A 26,724-nucleotide genomic window follows, 5' to 3' on the forward strand; every position below is an offset into this window, starting at 1 on the left:
AATAGAAGGACATAAGCAGTGAAAATAATTGTAAATAATAATAATAAGGATAAGGATACAGAAGGGAGGGAGGGAGAAAACCAGGAAAAAATGAGTGTGGAATTCAACATTACCATAATGGCTGCTCTTAGGTCTGCAAGGGGTGGAATGGATGAAGTAATGATGGCCCTCTAGTTCCTTAGATAAAAACAAGGAAGTAGAAGAGCAATTGAAGACTTAACTAAGCATGAAATAAGTCAAAAACCTTAGGTAACAGTACCCTTCCAAAAGGCAATATGAGAAGCCCAGTGTTACATGCACCTCTATTAATATTTGTGAAAAAGGATATCGGGTCTCTCTAGCTTTGACCATGGACAATTTTTGAACCTGCTGGGTGTCTTCTAAAAACCTTCCTGCTCCAGAATTAATATTGGGATCTACCTGATCATCCCCAGGATTTTCAGTAATTGATATGAGAGTTAACAGAACTCAGGATACTATACAGGAGCCTGCTACTGTTAGGAGGGACCAGAGTGGGCAAAGAATGCCCTAGTAGTAGCCAGTGCTTGCTCCAGGTTTGAGAAGGCCCTGGCCAGTGTCCTCTGGTGGGCCCTCTTGCCATAGATTTAAAGAATTGTAGAGTTGGAAGGGACCCTATCTAGTCCACCCCCCTGCAATGCAGGAATCTTAACTAGATCATACATGACAGGTGGCCATCCAACCACTGCTTAAAAACCTCCAGTGAAGGAGAGCCCACAACCTCTGGTAGCAGTCTTTTCCCACAGGCAAACAGCTCTTACTGTCACAAAGTTCTTCCTGATGTTTAGTTGGAATCTCCTTTCTTGTAACTTGAATCAATTGGTCCAGGTCCTAGTCTCTGAACCAGGAGAAAACAAGTCTTCTCCATCCTCCATGATACCCTTTAGATATTTGAAGATGGCTATCATATCTCCTCTCAGTCTCCTCTGGACCAGGCTAAACATGCTCAGTTCCCTCAACCATTTCTCATAAGGTCACCTTACACGTTACAGGCAATACTTAGAACTACAGGTCTGTGGAACCGGGTTTAGTAGCTTCAACTGATGGCCATAATGAAATAACTGGCTCTTAACTATTGGAGGAAATATTTTTGTTCTGAGGGAAACATTGACAAAACTTCTGTCAAATCTTGCTAGCTATTTTGTGACACTAAAGCTGGTCCCAGTGAAGGCATTGCTCAATTGTGGATTTTGATTGTTTCCCCAACGAATCAGTACAGTTTCCTCTCCTTTTTGTGTGTGCTGACTAAACAGTTACTACAGTTACAAGCAGCGTGAATCCTGAGAAGAGAAATATGTGTGTGTACATATATATTTTTCTTTCACTCCTCTGCAGCTCTTGCAGTGGGGGACCACACCCTTTAACTCCTGAGCCCTGCTGTGTCCCTGGTTTACCCCAACTCTGGAACGGACACATTGAATCCTTGGCAAATTAAGCTTTTGAGTCTCCTCTCACTCAACACAGCTGTGATCAATTAATTACACAGACTCTAGAGTTAATTTCCTTGTTAAGCCATTTTCCTTCTCAAGAAGGTGATTGTCCCCAAGGGGGAAATGAAATGTACTTTAACTAGCATAATGTAACACTGAGGTTTTACAAGCAGCGCTCGGGATGTTTACTCATAAAAACAAGCTGCCTCAGTGGATTGTATCCAGGCTTAAGAGTTTAAACAACACTGTTCTCAGCTATACATATCAAATGTAAAACTCCTATAACATAGGAGGAAGATTTTGTAGGGGCTCTGGCGAGCACAGCTTTTATGTCACAGTCCTACTGGAGCTGGAAAAGCTGCACGTGGAGCCTCCTTTCCCTCTGTAGTTTTGTTGTACAATTATGCTCCCATGTGCAGTTTTAGCGTTGGGTTAGACATATCCCATTTCACTGTTCTTGTCCTGACAGTAATGCCCCACCCCAGATTCTCTATAACGGGGATAGGGAATCTGCAGCTTCCAGATGCTGCTAGACTCCAACTCTCATCGACACCAACCTGCATAGCCAAAGATCAGGAATGATGGGAGTTGTAGACCAACAACATCTGGAGGGCCACAGGTTCCCCACTCCTTCTGTAAAAGATATAATTTTAGTAGATGCAGCCTATGTAACATTGCTGCAGAAATCAGAAACACTCACTGTTCTTTCAGTCTTTAATAATTTTATCAGGGATGGCTATTAACCAAGTCATAGGCCACTTGGTTTCCAAATCAATTTATTTATCTTCTGGCAATTCTGCCAAATAAAGGTATGGTAAAAAGCTTTTTGACCGAAACTAAAGTTGTTCTTAAAACATTCTAACAAAGAAAGTATCCACATTGTAATGCTACATCTCTCCTTGTTTGGGGTGCCCCAGCCATGAGCTTGCAACTGCAAACCCCTCTTATTGCTTGATAACATGTGATGGAGTCAGTGTGTGTGGCAAAATACACTTGTGTGTGACAGTAGCTCCCAACAACAAAGAAGCTGGTCACCCCTGCACAGAAAACTTCAAAATGTAAAACATGGAGCTACGTTTTCTGTATAGTCTGCAACTTTTGAGAACTTTAATTTCAGAGAGGCAATCTGGAAACCTCAGTACATCAGCAAATCTTTTTACTGGTGACTCAAATTCTAAACAAATGCAGTCACCGGAAAATCATTGTATGCTTTAAGAGAAATGCGTTTCCCCAAAGTTGCCTATGTCCCTTTGAGAAAATTAGTGAGAGAAATATTGAACATTCCAATAAGTAAAATTTTCAGAAGAGGGAAAGCAAAGGATTTAAAGGCAGGAATTGTTAAGCAAAAATTGTTATAAATGAATAGTAAAAGTGTTTCTGGTATCAGCATGTAAATCTGGGGCAAAAAACTGCATTAGGTGCAGCCTGTCATTCACCTGGTATGTTTTTGCACTGATCAATTTTATAAATCCTGTCGTATGAACCTCATACTAGGTGGGAACTAAACAGAAGAGTCCCCACCCCTTCTATTCTGCTGTGACATTGTCCCCGGTATTCTGACCCATTATGCTACAAAGCTAAATAATTGGAATAGGTTTTTTTTAGTAGATTAGTTACAAAACCTTAATAATGGAAGCAAATTTTATTACGGGCCACGTCCACAATTGTTAACCCTCCTCCTATATTAATCACTGTATTTAAAACATGTTACAGTTGTGCCCCCTGCTGGAAGCATCCACCTCCTGTTGTATTACTTGGAGAAATGTTAAGGATTCCCTCCTACAGTACTGGGATGATTTGTGGTCTCCATTATCAAACCCCAGGAACTGTAAACGTGGTGTTAGGTTATCAAAACCTTGAGAGTCAAGTTTCAAACAGTTGCAATCAGACTCTATTGCAATTGATCCATGTGCATTTCAAAGGAGCGTGATCTTGTGCATTTCAAAACTGGTTAAACCACTTACTTTAAACCAGGGGCGGGGGAATCTGTGGCCTTCCAGATGATTTTGAACCTCACCTAGCCCCAGCCAGCATGGCCAATGGTAAGATATTATGGGAACTGTTGTCCAACAAAATCTGGAGAGCCACAAGTTCCTGATCTCTCTATTAAACAGCACTGTCTGATAATATGTCCAAGTGATATGAACATCTGTGGTGACGTGTGAAAAAATAAATCTTAATCTAATAGTATTTCAGTATATAAGAGTGCATTTCTAAATATAATGTTTGTATTTGCTAGTTAGGACAGAGGCCAACTATAGAAACAGTGGTGCAACATTATTTCAAGTACGAAGTTGAAGCCATTATAAGTAAGGGAACTTTACCCTCTCTTAACACTTGTAAGGCTTTCAAGAGCTGCCATTTTCCTGCAAGCCCTGTCTTCTAAATAGGTTAAATTATACAGTATACAAATTTATCTCATTTTTCATTTTAAAAATGCAAATGTTTCTTCTCTTCAGCATCATGACTCCTGAAGTGACCAGATTGCTTGGCAGTAGGTCTGGTGTATCATGACTGAAGTAGTATTACTGCCAGGTGTAACAGCAAACAATGCTCACTCACTCCAGTCAAGGTGCATAGTTAGCCACAGGAATCAGGTGAGGTGAAAGCATGACAAATCATCCACATACACCCCCCAAACCACTGAACTTTCGCACCATTGGTAACTGCAGATATATCATATGTTTTTACTTCCTGAATTTTCTGCAAGTGGAAATCCAGACTAAATGTAAAAAAAATAAATAGTAGTATGGGCTGGCATTATGATGGTGACATGTGGAACATGAGAAAAATGTGTGAGCACGTGCACAAGCAGCACCAATTCCACAATGAAGAAAAATAAGGATTGCCACTTGCGGTGCAGTATATGCAGACAATATATTGGTGTGTGCATTGTTCTCAGGCAAGCGTACCACAGGAAAAATGCATACCAAATGCTAGGAGAATGGGAAGGCCAAAAATAAAGGGGGTGGGGGCAAAGCTAACATCCCTTGAGAAACACGGGGATTCTTTGGTGTCCAAAAAGAGCTCTCATTTTAAGATAGAGAAAGGGGTTGACAAAATGAGGCAGAACTCTGCTCTGAAGCTGAGTGGGCGAGGCATGGGACTTAACAATGGTGTCATGGGGGGCACCTGGTTGCGCCCCTCAGAAATGTGTGCCGCGGGCAATCGCCCCCCCTCGCCCCGCCCACGCTACTGTTCTGCTATTATGGGATATCTTGGACTTGGGGAGGGCAGAGTAACCCTACCCCATGACTTTCAGCACCACGACCATAAAAAAACGCCTCGGGCTGCTGCTCCTGATTTGATGGCTGTCACTCAGCTTTCCCGGTCCCAGCCAGTAGGGAGGCCGCCCCGCCGCCCACATTCCTGCGGCTGAAGGGCGGGCAGCGGCAGCAGCGAGCCCGGCTTTGCGAGGCTCATCCTGCCTCGCTAACAAATGGATGTCTCTTTTTCGCGCGCGCAGCGTTCTCTCCCGCGCATCCTCTCTTCGACCCTCTCCTTCTATTACGGGCAAAGGCCTTCACAGTCTATAATGCGCAAGCGCCAAGAGTCGCCTTCCTTCTCCGGCCCGTCTCCGGCTCCCCGAGACATGCGCAGTGGTATCTCCCGTCCCGGAGAGCGTTGAATGGACGCTTCTTCCCAGCTTTCTCTGGTGCCGGAAAGGCCGGGGGGCGGGGCGGGCGGACGCAAAAGTTGTTGGGAAATCGGGGAAGGACCATGAATGGCTGAGTGGAAAAGAAGAAGAAGGTAGTGTCTAGAGTCCGTTGCGCGCAAATGAACAGGCGAGGCAATCCCGTGTTTTGATAGCTCACAGTCCCCGCCTCCCGCCCCGACTGTTAATTTTAAGTATTGGATGCAATAGAGTTATTAAGTTCTCGCGCTGCGTTAGCCTTCCCTTGTTTTAGACCTGAGTGCCGATTAGCTTAATTCGAACTGTAGTTGAGCATAGGGACATAGAAACAGAAGCTTGTCTCTGAGCGTGTGCAAAGTGCTAATTCCATTAATATTGTGCTCCCTTACCGAGCGTCCGTTTCAGTAATGCCACCCAGACCGCTTCTTCTTTTCCTAATTCCGTATTCCTGTTCTGATTGTCGTGCTGAGGATGTGACAAGGTCCCAATCTATTTTCCTAGAGTGATGCAGGTAAAATGAATAGCGATTTCATTCTCAGGCCTTCTTAGTACGGTTGTTTGTGTTGTGCCTGTCATGTTCCTTTTGGTGAAATTAGATTAGGGCTGCACCCCTAAACAGGCTTATTTGGAAATAAATCTGATTGAAATCAACAGGATTTATTACCTGTGGGGACCAAAACTGAAATCCGGGCTGATCAGACCTGGAAGCGTCCTTAGTTTATTAAAGGGGGAAATGTTATTGTCACTCAAAATTAGGTTCATTACTAACCCTGTCATTAGATCTTTAATTTTCAAAGGGTTTCTTGTCCTTCCTAGATCATCATTGGGGGATGATGGGCATCACTCACTCCATTTCTCTGTGATCCTGCCATGGCTTGTGTGCCTTGTTCCAACACCAGCGAATTCCCCTTCTTGGCAGACAGGCATGCTCGTCTTATACTGGCCCAGATCAACAAGATGAGATGTGGGCAGCACTTCTGTGATGTGCAGCTCCAGGTTGGTGAAGAAGTATTTAAAGTCCACCGGCTTGTCTTGGCTGCAAGCAGTCCTTATTTTGCAGCTCTGTTTGCAGGAGGGATGAAAGAGTCTTCAAAGGATGTTGTACGGATCCTAGGTGTGGAGGCTGACATCTTTCAGATCCTGCTGGACTTTATTTACACAGGTAGACTTCATTTCTAAAACATTTTTGAGACCATGTTATGCTTTTTGGCAATGCCTTAGTATCCTGGAGCTTGTGAATCAAATGTATGTGCCGTTTTATAACTTGTCACTGAGTACATCACAGGCATCCCCCAAATTATGTCACAAGGTCTTCATTGGTCTGAATTGTAACACTTCAGAGTTCATATGAGGAGCTCCCTTGACTGAATGTTCATCCATAAGAAAAGTTCACTCTGCATGAAAAAATAAAATGTAAGGTAAAGGTACCCCTGCCCGTACGGGCCAGTCTTGACAGACTCTAGGGTTGTGCGCCCATCTCACTCAAGAGGCCGGGGGCCAGCGCTGTCCGGAGACACTTCCGGGTCATGTGGCCAGCATGACATCGCTGCTCTGGCGAGCCGTTTACCTTCCCACTAGTAAGCGGTCCCTATTTATCTACTTGCACCCAGGGGTGCTTTCGAACTGCTAGGTTGGCAGGCGCTGGGACCGAACAACGGGAGCGCACCCCGCCGCTGGGATTCGAACTGCCGACCTTTCGATCGGCAAGCCCTAGGCACTGAGGCTTTTACCCACAGCGCCACCCGCATCCCAAATGTGAGGTAGAGGGCTTCTAATCTAGTTTTCTCTGTCATGCTAACTATGTGCTGGGGTTTGGGGAGGGGTAAGGAGGAACATTTAGTCTTGTCAATGTCTATGTTCCCAGTTTGAAGTTATAATTGAGACCCATTTGCAATTCTTTATGAACAGAGCCAGTTAATTACCATAGCATTAGCTGTTTTATCATCCGTTTAGTGGGGTGGGGGAAAACATTCAATCTGTGCTATTTGGTTTACTAAAAAGGGTGCCTGTGCTGTAACGTTTCTTGATCAGTTAATTATTTTGATCGCTGATGATACTCCCCCTAAGATATTAATAATGTGGCTATAATGTACTTATTCAAGGGACATTCACAAATTTTGTGGTCAAACTGTATGCTATTGTATTGGCAAGATTTCGTACCACCTGAAATAGTTCTCTGTTGTGTGTTTAGGCATAGTCAGCATTGGTGAAAGTAATGTCCAGGAGTTGATTGTGGCAGCAGACATGTTCCAACTCACAGAAGTTGTAGACCTTTGCTGTGAATTTCTGAAGGGGCAGATTGACCCTTCAAACTGCATTGGACTCTTCCAGTTCTCCGAGCAAATTGCCTGTCACGATCTGCTAGAATTCACAGAGAATTACATCCATGCCCATTTCCTGGACATCCAGGATGGAGAGGAATTCCTGGCTCTGACAAAGGACCAGCTCATTAAGATATTGCGAAGTGAGGAACTGAGCATAGAAGATGAGTACCAGGTTTTCATAGCTGCAATGCAATGGATTCTGAAGGACCTGGGGAGAAGAAAGAAACACGTGGTGGAAATACTGGATACAGTTCGATTTCCGTTGTTACCCCCACAGAGACTCTTGAAATACATAGAAGGTAACTCAGAGTAGGGTAGTGTGTGTCTGTACTACAACTCTGTATCTAAATCTGTATATCTTTTCACATCACTCAGTGACCCATTGTGGGCTCTTCGGACTAATTTTGTGAAGCCCTAACAACTAGAAACACTGGCATCCCAGAAGAGCTCCAAAACCTCTCATTAGCATTTAGGCCTGGAATCACTATTACATATAGCACCTGCCAGATTGGGGCCTGTGATAAAGCTGAAAATAGTTTTGGAAGTTTGCAGCTGTGGGTAATACTGGGTAAGGTAAAGGTAAAGGGACCACTGACCATTAGGTCCAGTTGCAGATGACTCTGGGGTTGCGGCGCTCATCTCGCTTTACTGGCCGAGGGAGCCGGCGTACAGCTTCCAGGTCATGTGGCCAGCATGACTAAGCCGCTTCTGGTGAACCAGAGCAGCACACGGAAATGCCGGTTACCTTCCTGCCAGAGTGGTACCTATTTATCTACTTGCACTTTGACGTGCTTTCGAACTGCTAGGTTGGCAGGAGCAGGGACCGAGCAATGGGAGCTCGCCCTGTCACGGGGATTTGAAACGCCGACCTTCTGATCGGCAAGCCCTAGGCTCTAGTTTAAGATCCATTAAAAAGACCTTGCAACATGAGGCAGAACATGGTGGCATTTCACTTCTAACAGGCAGGGAAAATTGGATACATACACACACACATCCATAATTTTATTTGTATGCCGCCTTTTCACAGTTCAAACCATGTTCAAGGTAGCTAACAACATGGGGAAAAAATAACTACAACATAACAAAAGTAGTCATAAAACATTAGAAAGCACACAACCAAACGGAACAATTTCCACATAAATCCCTCATTCCCACAAAATATGCTCCCATCTCCTGGAAAACCCCAAATACTCACAGTTTGGTCAGTGTGAAGGGTAAGGCTGAAAACTTCTGCTGGATGGAGTGCGGATGAGTATGTGCCTAACTTGAGGTGTGCATACTTACTGGTGAAAAATTGGTTTATGTATCAAAGGAAAGGGTGAAGACTGTAGTTCAACATAGAGCCTTTATACTTTTTAATCTGGCCTGGTCTGTATTCACAAAGGCTGTTAATGAGACCCATTAATGTAGACAACATTAGGAGTCTGGGGAACTTCTTTCTGCCCTATAGATTGAACAAAATCTGAGCCTGGATATTTCCCAGAAGGGCTACGAGGCATTTTGCTGTACATATATATTGGCTCTTAATGGTTGGGGTTAAGGAAGCAGGAGGAAAGTGATGTATTTTAGTATATGAGTTTATTGATTGATTTTTAAAATGTGCTGTGAGCTCTTTGGCTGGAGCTCTATGCTGAGCTCTTTGGCTGGAGGCAAGCCGCAAATCCAATAAATCAGTAGTGGGAAACATTTTTCTGCCCAAGGGCCACATTCCCTTCTGGGGTCCACATACCAGCGATAGGTGGGGCTGGAGGAAAAAGTTGGTAGAGCAAGGAATTTCAAATTTACCTTTGTATAGTACAGTGGTACCTCGGGCTACAGACGCTTCAGGTTACAGACGCTTCAGTTTACAGGCTCCGCTAACCCAGAAATAGTACCTCAGGTTAAGAACTTTGCTTCAGGATGAGAACAGAAATTGTGTGGCGGCGGCAGCAGGAGCCCCATTAGCTAAAGTGGTACCTCAGGTTAAGAACAGTTTCAGGTTAAGAATGGACCTCCAGAACTAATTAAGTTCTTAACCTGAGGTACCACTGTACACTAGTTTCTACACACACACCTAAACATCTCTCTGTCTTCCATCCAGGTAAGCATCAGAGTTCAAAGACACATTCTAGCCACTCAAAAGCACCTAAAGAGTGTGTGATTCAAAGGCGGTGAGGGATGTGGCCTGGGGATATGGTGGGTCTGAGGAAGAATAGATTGTCTGGGGAGAGTCCCAAAGGTAAGGCAGGCAGGACTGCATTTGGCTCCCGACCTGAGGTTTCCAAGCCCTGCAATAAATCAATAACAATGTAATTGCTAAAAACTACACATCCACCTGGTTTATCTGTAGATTGACTATCACTGATTGTCCCATGCTTTTGTCTTCTCAAGGGGTTCCTGATTTCAGCCTTCGAGTGGCCCTTCAAACCCTGTTAAAAGAATACTGCGAAGTGTGTAAATCTCCAAAAGAGAGCAAGGTTAGCAGTTTCCTGCAGGCGGCAAAGGCACGTCCCAGGAGGAAAGCCAGGAAGTACCTGTATGCAGTAGGTAGGAATCCTGTCTCCTCATTAGCATTTCATGTCTCTTCAGAACCTGAACTGTTGGAGAAACGCTGCATGTGAAGAGCCTGTGGAGCTGCTAATGGTGCCTGCCATCTCTGTTTTTTGAATAGGTGGATATACTCGCTTGCAGGGAGGCCGTTGGAGTGACAGCAGAGCTCTCAGTTGTGTGGAGCGTTTTGACACTTTCAGTCAGTACTGGACTACTGTGTCTTCTTTGCACCAGGCTCGAAATGGGCTGGGAGTTGCAGTAGTTGGAGGAATGATCTATGCTATTGGAGGTAAGGGCAAAGAATTGCATTTCTGGGGGTGGGGGAATAGGCTGTTATTTAGTACTTGCCACAGGTCTTTCTTATTATTCACTTAGTGGAAGGAACTCGCCCAGAGACAATATGTAGCATTCTAAAGCCACAGTATACAAAAGGTACAATGATGTCCTGAGTTTGACAGGGAGAATATCTGGGCTTTGCCGTTTGGGATTCCCAGGGTTTGGGGACTCTGGTACAGTCCATTTCCCCAGACTTCTTCAGTCCTTGCACCATGCAGACATAAACCCATTCATTGTCTTGCTAACATATTGCAGACATTCATAGGTATGTAGTCAAACACACAGATGCAGTTCCACTCACATATAGGGTTATCAAAGTAAAATGATCAATGACTTTTCTCAGTGTCCCATTGTACCTTCCACCCCTGAAGATCTCTTTTTTCTGGAGGAGCCTGGGTGAGCCCCTGTACTTCTTTCAGGGTGGCAGGAGGAAGAGGAAGAAAAAACTTTGATCACATTTGCTTTCACCTTCCCTACATATTTTTGTATTATCATCTCTCACACTTGCATAGTACACACACAAACCATGGTTTAGTGCTATATGGATGAGCTTGAGTGATGCATCGAGCTTGAGTGCTTCTCCCATGGAGTTTAGATCCTGGCTTAAAACAAATTCTAATTATCTGGTTTTGTAAGTGTGGTTTGGAATTAGCATATTACAAATCTTAAGTTTGTTTTAAATCAGGATCCCTGATTCAGACATTACACTAAGACAGCATTCTGTAAAAGTTAAACTAAACATATCCTTACTGCATTGGGGGTGGAGGGTGCTGAGTGTGTGAGCTGGTTCTCGGCTCCTTCATTCTGATCCACATAGCACTAAACCATAGTTTTGCATTAAATGGTTTACTGTTTTGCATTAAATGGTCCCTGTTTTATTTATATATGCATATAAACAACTATGAAACCTACCAGAACTTTCTGTGTTGCCAAATAAACGTAGATGCTTCAAATGATCTTCTTTCCTGTTCTACAGCCACTGCTACTAAAAATACAATTGCTTGTGGTCATTCAATGGCAGCTGCTTTTTGTAGGCTTAAGGAAATGTAGGGAGCTGCCTTACATACTAGGTCAGACTATTTGTCCACCTAGTCCAGTTCCACTCTCGTTCTCCAGACTTTCAGGTGGAGAGAGGTCTTTCACATCACCTGCTACCTCATCATTTCAACAGGAGGTACCAGAGATTTGAACCAGGAATCTTCTGCATGCAAAGTGTTTTCATTTATAAACTGGAACACCAGGCACTCATAGGAGGCATTGCATCCAAAAGTGGAGCTGTGCCTTATCTTAGTTATACTTGCTAAGGATGTGGTAAAGTTCCTGCCAAAAGTGAAAACTCTAAGTGCATCTGTAGTATACAGACTACTGCTGTGTGAAATGAAAAGTTTTGTAAATACTGTTAACTGTTGAAGCATTCCATCCTGATACTCACTGTCCTATTAATTAACATCCTGCCATTGCTGTTCCTGCTTCATGCTTTTTTTCCTTTGGGTATTTAATCCCTCAAACCTTTCGGTAGTTAGAATTTTGCAGAAATGCAATTATTGCATATTACTTAAAGAAGATGGTATGATTTACATTTTCCTTTATGCTGGATAACTTGTATTTTGGAGATAAAGTCATACCAGTTTTGACTGGTGGTACCTGTGCATCAGAGAGCTCATTTAGAAATTGGGCATTGGGGGAAGGAGAAGACCTTTGGCTTCAGAAATGAAGCATTGCATCTTGCAACTATGCTAAGATGCTCAAATGGATGAACTATTCTGCTATTAGTTGATCGATATATTGAAGAGATAGCATACAAAAGATGTCTTAACTTCACTATGTTCTTGCCTCTCTTCTAAGGTGAAAAAGACTCTATGATATTTGATTGTACTGAACGTTATGATCCTATTACTAAACAGTGGGCAGCTGTAGCATCTATGAACCATCCTCGCTGTGGACTTGGAGTGTGTGCTTGTTATGGTACCATCTATGCTTTTGGCAAGTCCTTTAACTCTACAAAATCCATTACCTCCTTAAGCTAGGGGCAGAGTTTCTTTAGTGTTGTATACTGTAGAAAATAGGAATAACACCCAACGTGTATGGTAGCAACTAACTAGTAGCTTCTCTGGTTAAGTATCCTTTTTTCAGTAAAAAGGTAAAGGGACCCCTGACCATTAGGTCCAGTCATGGCCGACTCTGGGGTTGGGGTGCTCATCTCGCTTTATTGGCCGAGGGAGCCGGCGTACAGCTTCCGGGTCATGTGGCCAGCATGACTAAACTGCTTCTGGCGAACCAGAGCAGCGCACGGAAACGCCGTTTACCTTCCCGCCGGAGCGGTACCTATTTATCTACTTGCACTTTGACATGCTTTCGAACTGCTAGGTTTTTCAGTAGCCAAATGCAAATGTTTTCCTTCAGTAAATTCTTGAAGATTCCAAAGCCTGGAATATTTGTTGGTGACGTAGCTGAGAGCTGCCTTGCCTACAACTTGCTTGCTGTCCTGTTGGAGTCTCCAGACAGTTTGCAGAGAAATTAAGCTGCAATCCTGTCCTCTGGCTTGCAGCAGCAGGGCTTGATGGGGTGGTGCAGCCAGTGCTACGTCTATAGCGCTGGAAAGTAGAAATGCAGAAAAAAAGCCCTGAGGGGACAAGGGAAAATGTGCAAGAATAAATCTTGGCTCAGTGAAGATGCCTGGATTGGGCAAATTGTTATCATGTGATAGCAGCAGGGTTGGTTCAGGATCCAATGGATCCCATGCTGGCTCAGCCCCTTCCGCATTTGGGGGGGTTCAATGCTAGCTGTTGCTAACAGAGATAGCGAGATAACTCATGCAGCAGAAGTTGCCCCCAGTTACTGTCACCACACAGAGGCAGCTTATGGTTCAAAAGAGTTTACTGCTGCAGAAAATCAGGCTTCAGTAATACAGCCCCGGACAGCCTGTAGGCTTTGTACATACAGATATGTACAAATAGAAAACATTTATGTTGCTCTAGCAATGTGGCCTTCCAGATGTTGGGTTCCAACTTCATCAGCCCTAGCCACCTTTACATTAGACAGCCTTTTTGGCTCAGCTGCCATTGTAGCTGCTTCAAGGAGATAGAAATATTAACAATGTTTTCTCTTCCTTGCCTTCAAACTTACTCTTGTTTTCAGGAGGCTGGGTTGGAGCAGAGATTGGCACCTCGATTGAACGTTTTGATCCTGAAGAGAATAGCTGGGAAGTGGTGGGCAGCATGGCTGTGCCGCGCTACAATTTTGGGTGCTGTGAAATGCAAGGTGAGTGGGCTTGGATACAGTCATACCTCAGGTTAAATATGCTTCAGGTTGAGCTCTTTCAGGTTGAGCTCCGTGGTGACCCGGAAGTAACGGAACACGTTACTTCCAGGTTTCGCCGCTCGCGCATGTGCAGACGGTCAAAATGACGTCACGCGCATGCGTGGAAGTGGCGAATCGCGACCCGCGTTCGCTTCAGGATGCAAACAGGGATCCGAAACAGATCCCATTCGTATCCAGAAGTACCACTGTATTTGAATAATTGTTGCTTATTGTTAATACTGTCACAGACTACCCTTGGGCTGGTTTGGCACTCCAACTTGTGGTAAACCTTGCAGCTAGATTGCGGATGGGGACAGACTATCGGCAGCACGTAACTCAGGTGCTCAAAAGCTTGCACTAGCTAGCCCATAGGCTGTCAGTTCAGGTTCATGGTTCTTGTATTAATTTACAAGGCCCTTAAATTGGTTCCAGGATACTTCAAGGCTTGTGGAGTGTTCTAGGGGCCAGGTAGAGACATGGAAGGCTGCTTGTGGTATACACACTTACCTCAAGTCCCATTTGAATTTAACTTACTTCTGAGTAGGCATGCATAGAATTGAGGTGAGCATTTGGAAAAATTGATAACCTAACAAGTGGTATGCTATCTTGAAGGGCATCGAGCAGACTATGTGCAACAATTTTGTTGCATTGTGCAAAAGAGCTGATAGTTTAGAAAGCAACTTCAAACTGCAATCCACAACCCACTCATTCAAGAACAGTCCTAGTAAGGAAGACCACTGAAATTCTTGGGAATTACTGGGCTGCAGATTACAGTCCAGTGCATGTTTTCTAGAAATCATTGAATACCAACAGTGCTGGTGTGGCATAGGTATAATAGAAATTCCTTGCATTTCCAGGTTTAATTTATATTGTTGGGGGCATCAGTAATGAAGGAATAGAACTGTGTTCTGTCGATGCCTATGATCCAATATCTAAGCGCTGGTCTGCACTCCCTGAAATGGGCACCAGAAGGGCATATCTGGGTGTGGCTGCTCTGAATGACTGTATCTATGCTATTGGAGGATTGAATGAGTCTGAAGATGCTCTTCCAAGTGTTGAGAAATACTCTTTTGAAGAGGTAGGTTTCAGTTCCCACAAATCAGATTCCAAGGTGTATTCGTTGTTTATGTTGGTTTGCAGTAGTTTGTCTCATTGATAGGTACAAAGAAATGAAGTTGTTAGTAATGCGTTCACAAGTCCCCCAATGCAGCTGAAGTCGTGTGTGTAAGGTTATGTTCAGATGCACATAGTTAAAGCAATGAACCTGATGTTGGCCTATACTTAGACTTCTCAACTGAATGACGTTCAGGAATATCCAGTTTTCCCTGTTTTCATAAGAAGCCAACTAGGTAGCGTATTAATTGACTGGTTCTTGTTGCAGCCATGAAGCCACTCACCTGTGCAAAGTGTCTAGAGCAATATTTTAAGTCTAAGAAAACCAGATTGCTTCTGGGGGGTGGGGTGGGGGTGTTTAAATAGGTAAACATACTAAGCAGGGAGAGAGGGGGAAGTAGAGCTCCTCCCACAGCAGAAACTTTCACCTGCTGCTGGAGGTTCTTATGTCTATATATAGCCTAAGGGTCCTACTTCCCAGGTGATAAGTAGGCTAGTAACTATAAAATCTCATGCCACTATGCCAAGTAGTAACTAAACGGGGTTACAGTCCTTCTGTTTTCCTGTTGTGACACCATGATACACTTGCTTTTGAATGTGCAAATATTCCTTTCCCGCCTCCCATCTCGTTTTTACTCAGAATTAATTTGAATATTTGCCACCCCCTGGCTCTGTACTTAGGCTCATTTGGAGGGAAGGATAGAAAAGAAATGCAACAGCAATAATAGTAAACAGTAGTAGTAAACCCATGGGTATAGGGCAGGCACCCCCAAACTCGGCCTTCCAGCTGTTTTGGGACTACAACTCCCATCATCCCTGACCACTGGTCCTGTTAGCCAGGGATGATGGGAGTTGTAGTCCCAAAACAGCTGGAAGGCAGAGTTTGGGGGTGCCTGGTATAGGGCAGTATATCAATAAATCATGACGATGAATTGGAATTCCACTACTAAGAATACAGTGAATGGTCAGTTTAACACAGACCTTCCTAGTGTTTATTTATACCTGCTAACTGTAGATTTAAAGCACATCTCTGGAGAGGAACATACTACATAGAAAACATTTTTTTATTTGTTTCATTCATTAGGAGAAATGGGTAGACGTTGCTTCAATGAAGGTCCCAAGAGCTGGAGTATGTGTTGTAGCTGTGAATGGCCTCCTTTACGCCATTGGAGGAAGGACTGCCAGTTATGATTCATCTGCCCCAGTAACATCAGATTCTGTGGAAGTTTATAATCCGCATTTGGATACTTGGACTGAAATTGCTAACATGATCACCAGCCGCTGTGAGGGAGGTGTGGCAGTGCTCTGAAGAACAGAACACTTAAAAACAACTAAGATTGGAGAGTGGATTTTCAAATGTTCTCAGAATGGTGACAGTTTGGGCTAGAGACTTCTGTTCACAGGCTCTACTGAAACCGTATGCTTCTCCATGTGGAACATAGACTTCATGGGTGATTCTGGCAGTTTGTTGATGGTTGATTGCTGCCCTTGACACTTGGAAAACCCTCTGCTGTTCGTCACATGCCAAGACACAATCAGAATGCAGTTGGACTTGCTGTATTTGAAGTGGAGAAGGTTGAAATTGTCCTAACCACATTACTTCTTAACGGGGATCCTAAGCAATAGTTTTATTCTCATGAAAATCCATTATATTATTTATTTATGAGCAGATGTTGGCTTTCCATAGCCTAAATTAGTTTCCTTGGAGAAATGCAACAAAATGATGGCGTTATTATTTACGTACTTGTTTGGGACTTTTGTTTTAGCTGCTCATTGCCTTTAGGAATAAGTCAAACTTGCTTACAAAATGAAAGTAGTTTACATCTCACTCTTATTTATTTATTTATTTATTTATTTATACATACATACATACATACATACATTCATATGCCACCTCTTTCCCTGATGGGACTCAAGACAGATAAGAATATTCCATTCCCTGGCTCATGTTGGGTATTAAGAATCTGCCCTTGGCTTTGGGCTTTTGTTCCACATATGCATACTTAGCTATGTAGGACTGTTTAAGACAGGAGACAACTGGAATATTAAAAACCAAAACCAAATCTGTCTTCACATTTCATTACAGGCTGCCCCGTGTGACTTCCAAAGTATCCACATCATGCCCTGTGCTTCCATGGTAAAGCAAAGAGTTAAAAGTAATAAAAACAAGCACAATAAAGAAATTGGAGGGAAATGGCAGTAGCAAAATGATCTAACATCAGATGGTAGCCTACCAGTTCATTTGTTATATCATAAATGCCTTTTCCATCTTTGTAGCACCATACCCCATACACAGTTACATCGGTGGAGAAGCATCACTATTTATGGCTCAGTACTATTACCATGTCAGTGGAAAACAGTTCCCTGCCTTATGACACACAGCTCTACTTCTCCTTTGCATCTGCAAGGGAGGCACTGGATGTGCTGGACCGATGTCTTGCCCCAGTAATGCACTGGATGACAGACAACAAACTGAAGCTCAATCCAAAGAAGACTGAGGCAACTTAGACCAAATGGCTGAGAGGATGGGGTTACACTCCCTCTGAAGGAGCAGGTACATAGCTTGCGGGTACTCCTGGATCCTTTGCTTGAGGCTCAAGAGGCCTTGATGGCACAGAGTGCCTTCCATCAGCTTTGGCTGGTGGCCCAGCTGCACCCCTATCTGCGCCCCTAACTTCTGTTGTCTATACTTTGGTAACCTCTATGTTAGATTACTGCAATGCCTGATACATAGGGCTGCCTCTGAAGACAGTTTGGAAGCTTCAGCTGGTGCAGAATTTGGCGGCCAGGCAGCCACTGGGGTATATTACACAGATCCTAGCCCAACTGCTTTGGCTGTCAATTAGCTTCTGGTCCCAATTCAGAGTGCTGGTTTTGACCTATAAAGCCTTAAACAGCTCAGGACCACAAAATACATGAAGGACTGCTTCCCATATACAGTGGAACCTCTATTTGCAACCATAATCTGTTCCGGAGGTCCATCCAGAGGTTGAAACAGGTTGCTGGAAGAGGTGCCGTTGTGCACAGGCGATTGCCCACTTCTGCGCATGTGCAAATGGTGATTGTCACTCCTGCGCATGCACAAACAGCAGCAAACCCACTGGTTACTTCCAGGTTTGCCACGGTCGCGACTTGGAACGACCATAAGAGGCAGTGGTAAGTAGAGGTTCGACTGTACTGTCCCAGACTCTGCATTCATCTGAGGCCTTTCTCCATGTGCCTCCACATGGGGTTCGGAGGGTGGCAACACACGAACAGGCCTTTTCTGCAGTAGCTTCCCATTTGTAGAATGCTCTCCTTACAGAGCTTCACCTGGCACCTTCATCTTTAGACACCAGACAAAACTTAACTCTTCAACCAGGCTTTTGGTTGATTAATATTCTATAGCCTTTTAAATGTGTTTGTGAGAAGGAAGGATTGTTTTGTTGTCTTTGTTTTAAATATTTACATCCATTTTTACCTTGTATTTTATCCTGTAAACTGCCCTGAGATCTTCTGATGAAGGGCGGCATATAAATCTAATAAATAAACAAATAAATAAAATACATGCAGGTCCCACTATTGCAGGGGTCTGCAACCTTTAAGACAAAAAGAGCCACTCGGACTCGTTTCCGAAGAAAAAAATACCTGGGAGCCGCAAAACCATTGCAACATTTAAAACAAATATTGTTGGCTATTTGCAGTATGGTAGCGCTGCAGATAGCTTGCTGGGGAGATCATGCATTAAAAATGAAAAGGACTCAAAAATAACTTAAACAAGGTTTTAATAAGAAAAACAAAAACTCCATTTACACTAAATACATTAACAACCAAACCAGACCCAACCACCAACCCAAACCCCAGGGTAATGGGAGAGCTAGGTGCTGCTCCTTATATACTAAACCCAAATGCTGACACACCTTAATCAAATACAACTCAGCAGCACCTGCTATGTTTCACAGCTTTAAAGTTGGGTCTCGTTATCTTGCTCTGGCCCCTTAAAGACATACACATCGAGTGGAACAATGATGAACCTTTACATTTAAAGAAACCATTCAACATTTCCCCTGCGGTTCATCATTGTGGAACAAAAACAGAAAGCATACTTTGTACATGTTTTTCATGTGTAACCTTTGGAAGTGCTTTTGTAAAAATGTCCGCAATTTGACTGTCACCAGGAACATATTCAAATACAACCATTTCATCAGCAATTAGTTGCTTTACAAATTCTAAACGTAACCTTAAGACTCTAGTGCGCTGCGTATTGGTCTCTGAGCACAGGATAGCAAGTCCACTCTGGGAATCAAGGTAAACTTTTACTGGTAGTGTTACTTGCATCTGTAGGTCTGCAAACACTTGCAGATACCATTCTACATCACGAGTGGCCTGAACGCATGCACATAATTCACTTTCTGTTGTGGAGAGACAAATAATGGTTTGTGTTTGGGACTTCCATTCAAATGGACAACCGTTATAACAAAACACCATACCAGACACACCCCTGCAATTATTTTGTTCCATTGCATGAGATGCATCGCAGAAAATTTCAAAACCTTTGTCAATACATGTTGTAAACTGCAACCTATAATGTTTGGTATGTTTAAGGTACATTACCACTCTCTTAAGAGCAGAGAAACATTGTGTAGTAGGCTTTTCCACAAATTTTGCCAGAAAGTGAAAAGCATAAGTTATATCTGGTCTTGAGATTCTTTGAATGAAATTTAGCTTGCCTATAGCAGAACGATACAAAGTTTTGTTAGGAAATGGCTTGTCTTCACCTGTAAAGGTGAAACCACACACCATAGGTGTTTCCTTCCCATTTGCATTTTCTAAACATAGCATTTCAACAAGATCATCAATTTTTGCAGTTTGATGAACCAGAAAAGATCCATTTTTGCCTTTCTCAATTTGCATGGATAAGTAATTTTTAGCTATGCCTAATTCCACTACATCAAATTTCTTCTGTAACTGTGATACCACCTGTTCATATTCCTGTTTAGTTTTTGTAGAAATTAATACGTCATCTACATACACACATATTTTTGTTACAGAGTTTGCCCTTTCCTTTATGAACACACAATTGTCTGCCTTTCCTTGTGAAAAACCAATATCCAGCAATTCTTTTGCTAAAGTTTGGTGCCAATTCCTTCCACTTTGGTGCAGACCATAAAGGGATTTGTTTAATTTGCATACCAAACCTTCAGCGGCGTCTATGCCTTCAGGAACACGCATAAAAATTTGTTCTTTTAAATCTGCAAACAAATATGCAGTTTTTATATCTAGGTGATAAACGGAATGCCCACGCTGTGATGCATCTTTTAACAAAAGCTTAACTGTTTCATATTTTACGCTTGGTGAATAACACAAATCATAATCTTCGCCTGGAATTTGTTGAAAACCCCTAGCAACTAATCTTGCTTTGTACCTTACAACTTCATTTTTGTCATTCGTTTTAACTCTATAAACCCATTTCGAATCAATAAGTCGCATATCTGGGGTTTGTGGTACAAGAGACCAAGTGTTATGCTCTTTTAAAGAAGCTATCTCGGAGTTCATAGCTTTATACCAATTTGCAGCTTGTTGCTTAGGTAATTTCTGAACATCATTGTAGCTTTTTGGCTCAAAAACTGCCTTATTGGCATACACAGTATTAAAATGTTCATCTGCAAATCGTTGTGGCTTCTGTCTCTTTCTATCTGAACGTCTCAGTCCAGAAGGAGAGTCAGACTTCTCAGACTTAATGGGACTAAGTAAACCACTAGTTTCAGGTTGTAAATCATTGTCAGATTGAAGAGGTGCCTGTAGGCTAAGCTCTCGGTCAGAAAAATCAAGAGAATCTAACCTCCCCTCGGGTGCCTGTGACTTTAAATCATCAAACAATTTATCAGACTCAACAGGCTTTTTGTCTTTTCCCATTAATTCAGAAGCACTATTTCCTGCTGCTTCTTCTGCTGTTTCTTCCTCTTCTTCCTCAGTATTATCTATACCATCAGTATCTTGGAAGACAGCAACTCCATTCCAATTTACAGTTTGTATCATGCTTCTGGTAATATGAAATTTGCCAGTTGCTGGTATGTAAATTCTGTACGCCCCCTGCTGGTAGCCCATTAATTTTCCCTGGACACTACGTTCACCCAATTTTTGCTTAGTAGGATAATGCATAATTACATCTGAACCCCAAATGCGGAGGTATTTCAGATTAGGGCGTTTTTTAAACAGTTTCTCATAGGGGGTGACATCTAAACCAGTATGATAACTGCGATTTCTAACGTAACAAAATGCATTAAGTGCTTCAGCCCAAAAGTCTTTGGGCAGATTAGCATCATGCAGATACGTTTTAACCCCTGCCTGTAGGTCACGCTGCACAACTTCAACAAGCCCATTTTGCCAGGGACTTCGGGGGCAAGATAACTCATGAGTAGTCCCCTGCGCTTCCAGGAATTTCTCAAAATCCTCAGAAACAAATTCCCCGCCCCGGTCAGAAAACAGGTTCTTAATTGGTTTGTTAAAGTGCGTTTTTACCCAGTTGCAAAAAACTTTATACTTTTCAAATGCTTGGGACTTCTCAGCTATTGCATAAGTCCAACAGTATCTACTATACTGGTCTATCAGAGTAAGCCAGTACTTAGAACCTCCTAATGATGGTGGGAGTGGCCCAACTAAATCACAATGTACACGCTCAAATGGTTCAGTTACTTTCCTATCTGAGCACCTACCCTTGCGTGCAACCTTAATCTTATTCTTGCAACAGGATAGACATTGCATAAAGAATTTACATGGTTTTAAGTTGAGGCCATTAACGATATTCTTTGTCTTAATTACATCAGCAAAATTCAGGTGTCCCAGAATTCTGTGCGCCTCATGGACACACCCGGAATGAGGCCTTACATTCCTCAACCCCTGGCTTGACTGTGCTGCTCTGCAATTTATAGGCGATTGGGAGTAGGTGCGAAAATACAGTCTATATAAACCATCAGAGTCCCGGGCATACAATAAACGTTTGTTCCCATCAAAAAACTCACACATTGATTTTAAGAAACGCACAGTTATGCCTTGACGAGCAAAGCACCTTACTGACAATAAATTGTCCACTGACGGGCAGTAAATGCAGTTTGCTATTGTAATGTTTAAAGAGTCAAGTTTAACAGTACCTCTGCCAAGCGACTGCAAGACTTGTGAATTGGCTAAATGTACATTACCAATTTCCTCTTCGAAAGAAATAAACAAGCTTCGATCATTGCAGATGTGCTGAGATGCTCCAGAGTCTATAATAAAAGACTTCCACTTGGCATCTTTAATTCTTTTACGATTTGTAGTCCAAGCATGAAAAGCTCGCGGCTCGTTTCTGTCTTTACTATACGATGTCTGCTGCTGGGCTGACAACCGTGACTGACGAACAGAAACAGACTTGGGAGTACTTTGCTTTCTTTTGGCTCTGCAGTCCTTTGCAAAATGTCCTTGCTTATTGCAGAACCAACAACGCTTTGCAGCTTTAAATGCAGTTGTATCACCACAGGTTTGCATATGGCGTTCCTCATTCTTTCTGGAAATAGGAGTGCTTATGGCACAAGCCTCCCTTCTATCCAACTCGCCCATTAATCTTGCCGTTACCCCTTCCACAGTTAATTGTGCTGGTGGAACAGCAGATATCTGGCTAGCTATACCATCAAAGTCCTCATTAAGGGAACAAAGGATGATAAAAACATACTGAATATCAGGTATCACCATGTCCCTTCGAATTAATTCGCCGCGTATTGCCTCCAGACGTCTCAAGTGTGCTGCCAAATCACCACCAGGCTGCAACTTCGTCTGGTACAACTGCTTGAAAAACGACAATGCAGATGCTGACTCTTTTCTAACATGCACTGCTGCAAGACTGTCCCACATTTCTTTGGCAGTTTTCTTATTTCTTATATAGACTACTTGCTGGTCGCTGACTGCCAAATTAATTATCGCCCTGGCTTTTGCATCTCCTTTCGACCAAGCATTAGTTACAGGGTCAGGAGGGTCATCAGTTACATAGGTCCATACTTCTCTAGAGGTCAAAAGCGCCTCCACCCGAAAAGACCATAAACTATAGTTCTCATCTGTTAGCTGTGGGAAGACCAGAGCCTTCTCAGCTTCAGGAACCCGGTCAACCATTCTGGAACTCTTCCAGACCCACAAAAAATTACACTAACAGGAGAAGGAGTTTTCAAACCTTTCTCAGAGTCCAAAAATATGCAGTCATCCACTCAGCAGCTGGGCCCATAACCAAAGATGTTGGCTATTTGCAGTATGGTAGCGCTGCAGATAGCTTGCTGGGGAGATCATGCATTAAAAATGAAAAGGACTCAAAAATAACTTAAACAAGGTTTTAATAAGAAAAACAAAAACTCCATTTACACTAAATACATTAACAACCAAACCAGACCCAACCACCAACCCAAACCCCAGGGTAATGGGAGAGCTAGGTGCTGCTCCTTATATACTAAACCCAAATGCTGACACACCTTAATCAAATACAACTCAGCAGCACCTGCTATGTTTCACAGCTTTAAAGTTGGGTCTCGTTATCTTGCTCTGGCCCTTGCTCTGGCCCCTTAAAGACATACACATCGAGTGGAACAATGATGAACCTTTACATTTAAAGAAACCATTCAACAAATATATCTCCGGAGCCGCGATCTGACAGCAGGCGGGAAAGTGACGTCGGGGCAGTGCGTGACTAACGCATGCACCGCCCCCATGCGACGTCACAGCCAGTACAGCACCCGCCACAGTGGGGAGTGTCGGGGCGCACAATGCGCCTCCTCCCCTTGCTAGTATCCGCCCCGGAGCCACGGCAAAGGTGTAAAAGAGCCACACGCAGCTCCGGAGCCACAGGTTGCAGACCCCTGCGCTATTGGAACACTAATTATCCAAAATCTCAGTTATCAGAACCCAAAGAACTATACCAAAACCTTGTTATATAAACAGCTAATTCAGATATCCAAAAAGCCATTGTTTGTCACTTCCCTACCTATTTCATTGGACAAATTGGAGCAGGAGAAATCAGACATATCATTTTTTCTTTTTCTTTTTTTCTTTTGCTGGCTGGCTACAGCAGTTTGGGGCAAAAACCAGGGAGGGAGTTTGGACAAATCACAGATTAGAAACGTTCCCGTAGGAAATAATAAATAAGCTTGTTATGCAAATGCTCGCCTAACAATTTCCTGGGAATGCACTGTGTTGGAAAGCATGACTTGTGTGTACTTTTATCACAGTCTAACCATCCTTAACTAGAAGTCCCATTTATGTAGTACTAAATATGGGGAGCTTCCAGACTGGCTGTTTACTGAACATCCATCCCAAAACATTTGCACAGAGGTTGAACACTTACTACCAGCTAGTGGTTGCTATTGCAGGCTTCCACGTTAGCAGCCCACTGATCAGGATTTAGCAGAAAGCAAGTTCCATTAAAACAAGAGATTTACTGCCATTTATCAACTGTAGTATTAATTAAATAGCATAATTGTCTATGGCTAGTAATAATTCACCCACAGCAGTTTTAAAAAATTGTGAAAGGGGAAAATATTTTACTCACTAAGAATTAGCCTATATAGAGAAACAGCAGCATACAACTTCTAGCTTAAAAAGCAGTGGGTGGGTGGCAGCTGAACAGCCTGTGGAAAAAGCAATGCAGTTAGTACACCTTCTAGCTGAGCTCCTAGAAGTATTTAAAACCACAAAAATTTGATGGCTATTGAAGTTTCTCAGTGAAACTGGACATTTGAGGTGTTCTTTCAATATTCAGTGTGTATCAGAACATTCCACATTATCAAGAAGTCTCCACAAGTCTTATCTCTGGTATAACATTCAAAGAAGTAATTTTCTTGTACAGGGAGAGAGATGTGCTCCACAGCAGTGGCTCAGCCACCTAACCATGGAAGAAGATGCCCTAACTCATCTTTGCGCATTAGAGCAGAAACATTACACACCTCTACTAAATTGTAACTAGCAAATTCATATTAGGTCTTCAGTATCCACCCTTCCATGGAGCTTGTTCTTCTTTCAGTCCATAAATTCAGCCATAAGTTCATAAGCAAAGACAACCAACTTTTGCTCAGCCCCTCACAATAGTCTTCAGAGGGGAAAACATGTAAAACAGAATATGAAAATGGTTAAGGAGAGAGGTCCCCTCTCACTGGACAGGCCAATGCATTTTTGGTTGTTTATTTCAATACTTTCGTTTCACTTGCATCACGACTTAGTCGTTTCTCTGGATACATGTTTGCAAGACATAGTGTGGTAATCAGAGAAACTGTGGCTACTATAGTCAGGACTGCCCTCATGGCTTTAAACCATCTGGGATAGGTGGGAAGAAGACTAAGATCATAATGCAAGGCTATCCCTAACCCTATTATAAGCATGAGTCCAGCTTGAGTGAGGTCATCTTTGAAAAGCAAAGTAAACCAGGCAAGTAGTGAAGGAACAACACTGTTGGCCAGATTAATCCAATCAGGACTGGCAGGACTGCCTTCTGGCAAAGCAAATCCCCATCTGATCCCTCCTAGGAAAGATAGTATAGATGCACCATATGCAATCTGAGCAAACACCAACTCTGGGTAGGAGACCTTCTGGATAGCCATTAACAATGGCACTGAAACAAAGGGAATTAATCCTGCAATGCCCAAATACAGAGCAGGCTTTGGAGAGTCCTTGAGGGAGGGCATGTCATATCGCAACAAATCCAGCTGTCGCGGCTCAGGTTCCGGAGGTTGTTTCTTCTTCCAGCTGCAGCAGGAAGAATGGAAACCCTGTGCCTTGGTTATGCTGGCAGATGCCTGCCTAAGCAGCTGTGATTTTGGCAGCACAGCCAAAGGGGCGGGAGAGCCAACTGCCTTACTCCTTCCAGGTTGCAGAAGTCTTTGAAGATACATCATCTGCAATTACAAATGCAAAAACACTTCACATCACTCAGCCTTCTGGTAGCTTAAAGAACCAACTGCAATACTTCATACTTTTCAGAAGGATGCTTCATGCATCTAATAAAGTGGACCATAGTCCATAAATGCTTATATCATTAAAATGTATTAGTCTTTAAGGTGCCATTTTCATTGTTTTTGCTTCAGTTCTTAATTGGGGCCTCTGCCACAGCTACGTGTTAGCAATGAACAGTGATTTATATTTCCATTTTTTATGAATTTGTCCAAAGGAGTAGGGTTCCCCACCACCACATGCATATTGGGAGGGATTCAACTAAGTTTTACTCAGAACAGATCCATTTAAAGTAATTGACTTAATCATGTTCATTAGTTTCAGTGGGTCTACTCTAAGTAAAACTTAGCTGAACACTACCCATTATCTCTAGTTAAATCCCACCAACATATGAGAACTCGCCTAGGCAAGACTTGTATATTCTTTAAATTTTACACTTCTAAAAAGCTGCAAAGTAACATTTCCACAGACATATATTAAGGTAGCCTTCTTTCACTTCAGTGAGCAATGAGTGTTTCAATATATAGACAGGTCTTAAAAGCAAATGAAGATGCAACTGTTTGAGACATTTACCTTGGAAGGAACTTGGAAACAACATCGCTGTAGAAGGTGAAACATTTTCAGAGATTCTGAAAGATAGGGATGGTTAGCAAAATATGCTCTTGCATTACTTCACCTGGAGTATAATAAAAAGGTAAAGGTACCCCTGCCCGTACGGGCCAGTCGTGACCGACTCTGGGGTTGCGTGCTCATCTCGCTTAAGAGGCCGGGAGCCATAATACATAATAATAAATTTTATTTATACCCTGCCCTCCCGGGCTCAGGGTGGCTAACACCAATAAAATCACAGTAAAAACATAATAGGGGGAAGGGGGGGGAGGAAAAGGGGGGAAAACCAATTTAAAATACAGTTTAAAATGCAATTTAAAATGTAGCCTCATTTTAAAGTAGCTGATACATGGATAAGGGTGCAATCCACCACATTGTTGTGGCATGCTATGCTGATTCAATTTTTATCCAGCACTAGAACTGGTGGATTAAATTCAGAATATCCCAGAGACATTTGGGAGGTCAAGTCCCAGACAGTCCAGCAGTCAAAGCT

General features: G+C 42.9%; 3 protein-coding genes across 7 annotated transcripts in view; 1 reads left to right on the plus strand and 2 right to left on the minus strand.

Moving 5' to 3' along the window:
• Positions 1-4,807, minus strand: part of MAST2 (microtubule associated serine/threonine kinase 2) — a 172,939-nt gene extending 168,132 nt beyond the window's left edge. The window contains exons 1-2 of the mRNA XM_028733609.2: positions 4,697-4,807; positions 114-177 (exon numbers count right to left, since the gene is read on the minus strand). Of these exons, the coding sequence (XP_028589442.2) occupies positions 114-116 (3 nt within the window). The 5' untranslated portion in view covers positions 117-177; positions 4,697-4,807. The remainder of the gene's footprint in view (positions 1-113; positions 178-4,696) is intronic.
• A 232-nt stretch (positions 4,808-5,039) lies between these two features.
• IPP (intracisternal A particle-promoted polypeptide) lies at positions 5,040-16,512 on the plus strand. Of its 4 annotated transcripts, none has more exons than XM_028733615.2 (9): positions 5,040-5,198; positions 5,899-6,244; positions 7,274-7,705; positions 9,777-9,932; positions 10,057-10,224; positions 12,117-12,254; positions 13,410-13,532; positions 14,429-14,649; positions 15,769-16,512. In XM_028733615.2, the coding sequence occupies exons 2-9, from the start codon at positions 5,953-5,955 to the stop codon at positions 15,991-15,993; spliced, it is 1,755 nt and encodes a 584-aa protein (XP_028589448.2). In that variant the 5' UTR covers positions 5,040-5,198; positions 5,899-5,952; the 3' UTR covers positions 15,994-16,512. The 4 variants fall into 4 exon arrangements, with proteins under 4 accessions (XP_028589448.2, XP_028589450.2, XP_028589449.2 ...); XM_028733616.2 differs by lacking the exon at positions 5,040-5,198 and adding an exon at positions 5,205-5,593; XM_028733617.2 differs by lacking the exon at positions 14,429-14,649.
• A 7,678-nt stretch (positions 16,513-24,190) lies between these two features.
• TMEM69 (transmembrane protein 69) overlaps positions 24,191-26,724 on the minus strand; it is a 35,697-nt gene continuing 33,163 nt past the window's right edge. For both annotated transcript variants that reach the window (XM_028733626.2, XM_028733625.2), the window contains 2 exons: positions 26,196-26,251; positions 24,191-25,567 (listed from right to left, as the gene is read on the minus strand). In XM_028733626.2, coding sequence (XP_028589459.2) covers positions 24,857-25,567; positions 26,196-26,240 — 756 coding nt within the window. In that variant the 5' untranslated portion in view covers positions 26,241-26,251 and the 3' untranslated portion in view covers positions 24,191-24,856. The remainder of the gene's footprint in view (positions 25,568-26,195; positions 26,252-26,724) is intronic.

Source organism: Podarcis muralis, chromosome 5, assembly GCF_964188315.1.
Source record: "Podarcis muralis chromosome 5, rPodMur119.hap1.1, whole genome shotgun sequence".
In the NCBI taxonomy this organism is placed as follows: domain Eukaryota; kingdom Metazoa; phylum Chordata; class Lepidosauria; order Squamata; family Lacertidae; genus Podarcis; species Podarcis muralis.

Excerpts from the sequence above, each read along its gene's own strand:
- IPP (XM_028733615.2), top strand. The coding sequence starts at position 5,953 with ATGGCTTGTGTGCCTTGTTCCAACACCAGCGAATTCCCCTTCTTGGCA. Across the intron at positions 13,533-14,428 it reads TGGGTGCTGTGAAATGCAAG|GTTTAATTTATATTGTTGGG; the intron begins GTGAGTGGGCTT and ends TTGCATTTCCAG. Across the intron at positions 14,650-15,768 it reads AGAAATACTCTTTTGAAGAG|GAGAAATGGGTAGACGTTGC; the intron begins GTAGGTTTCAGT and ends TTCATTCATTAG.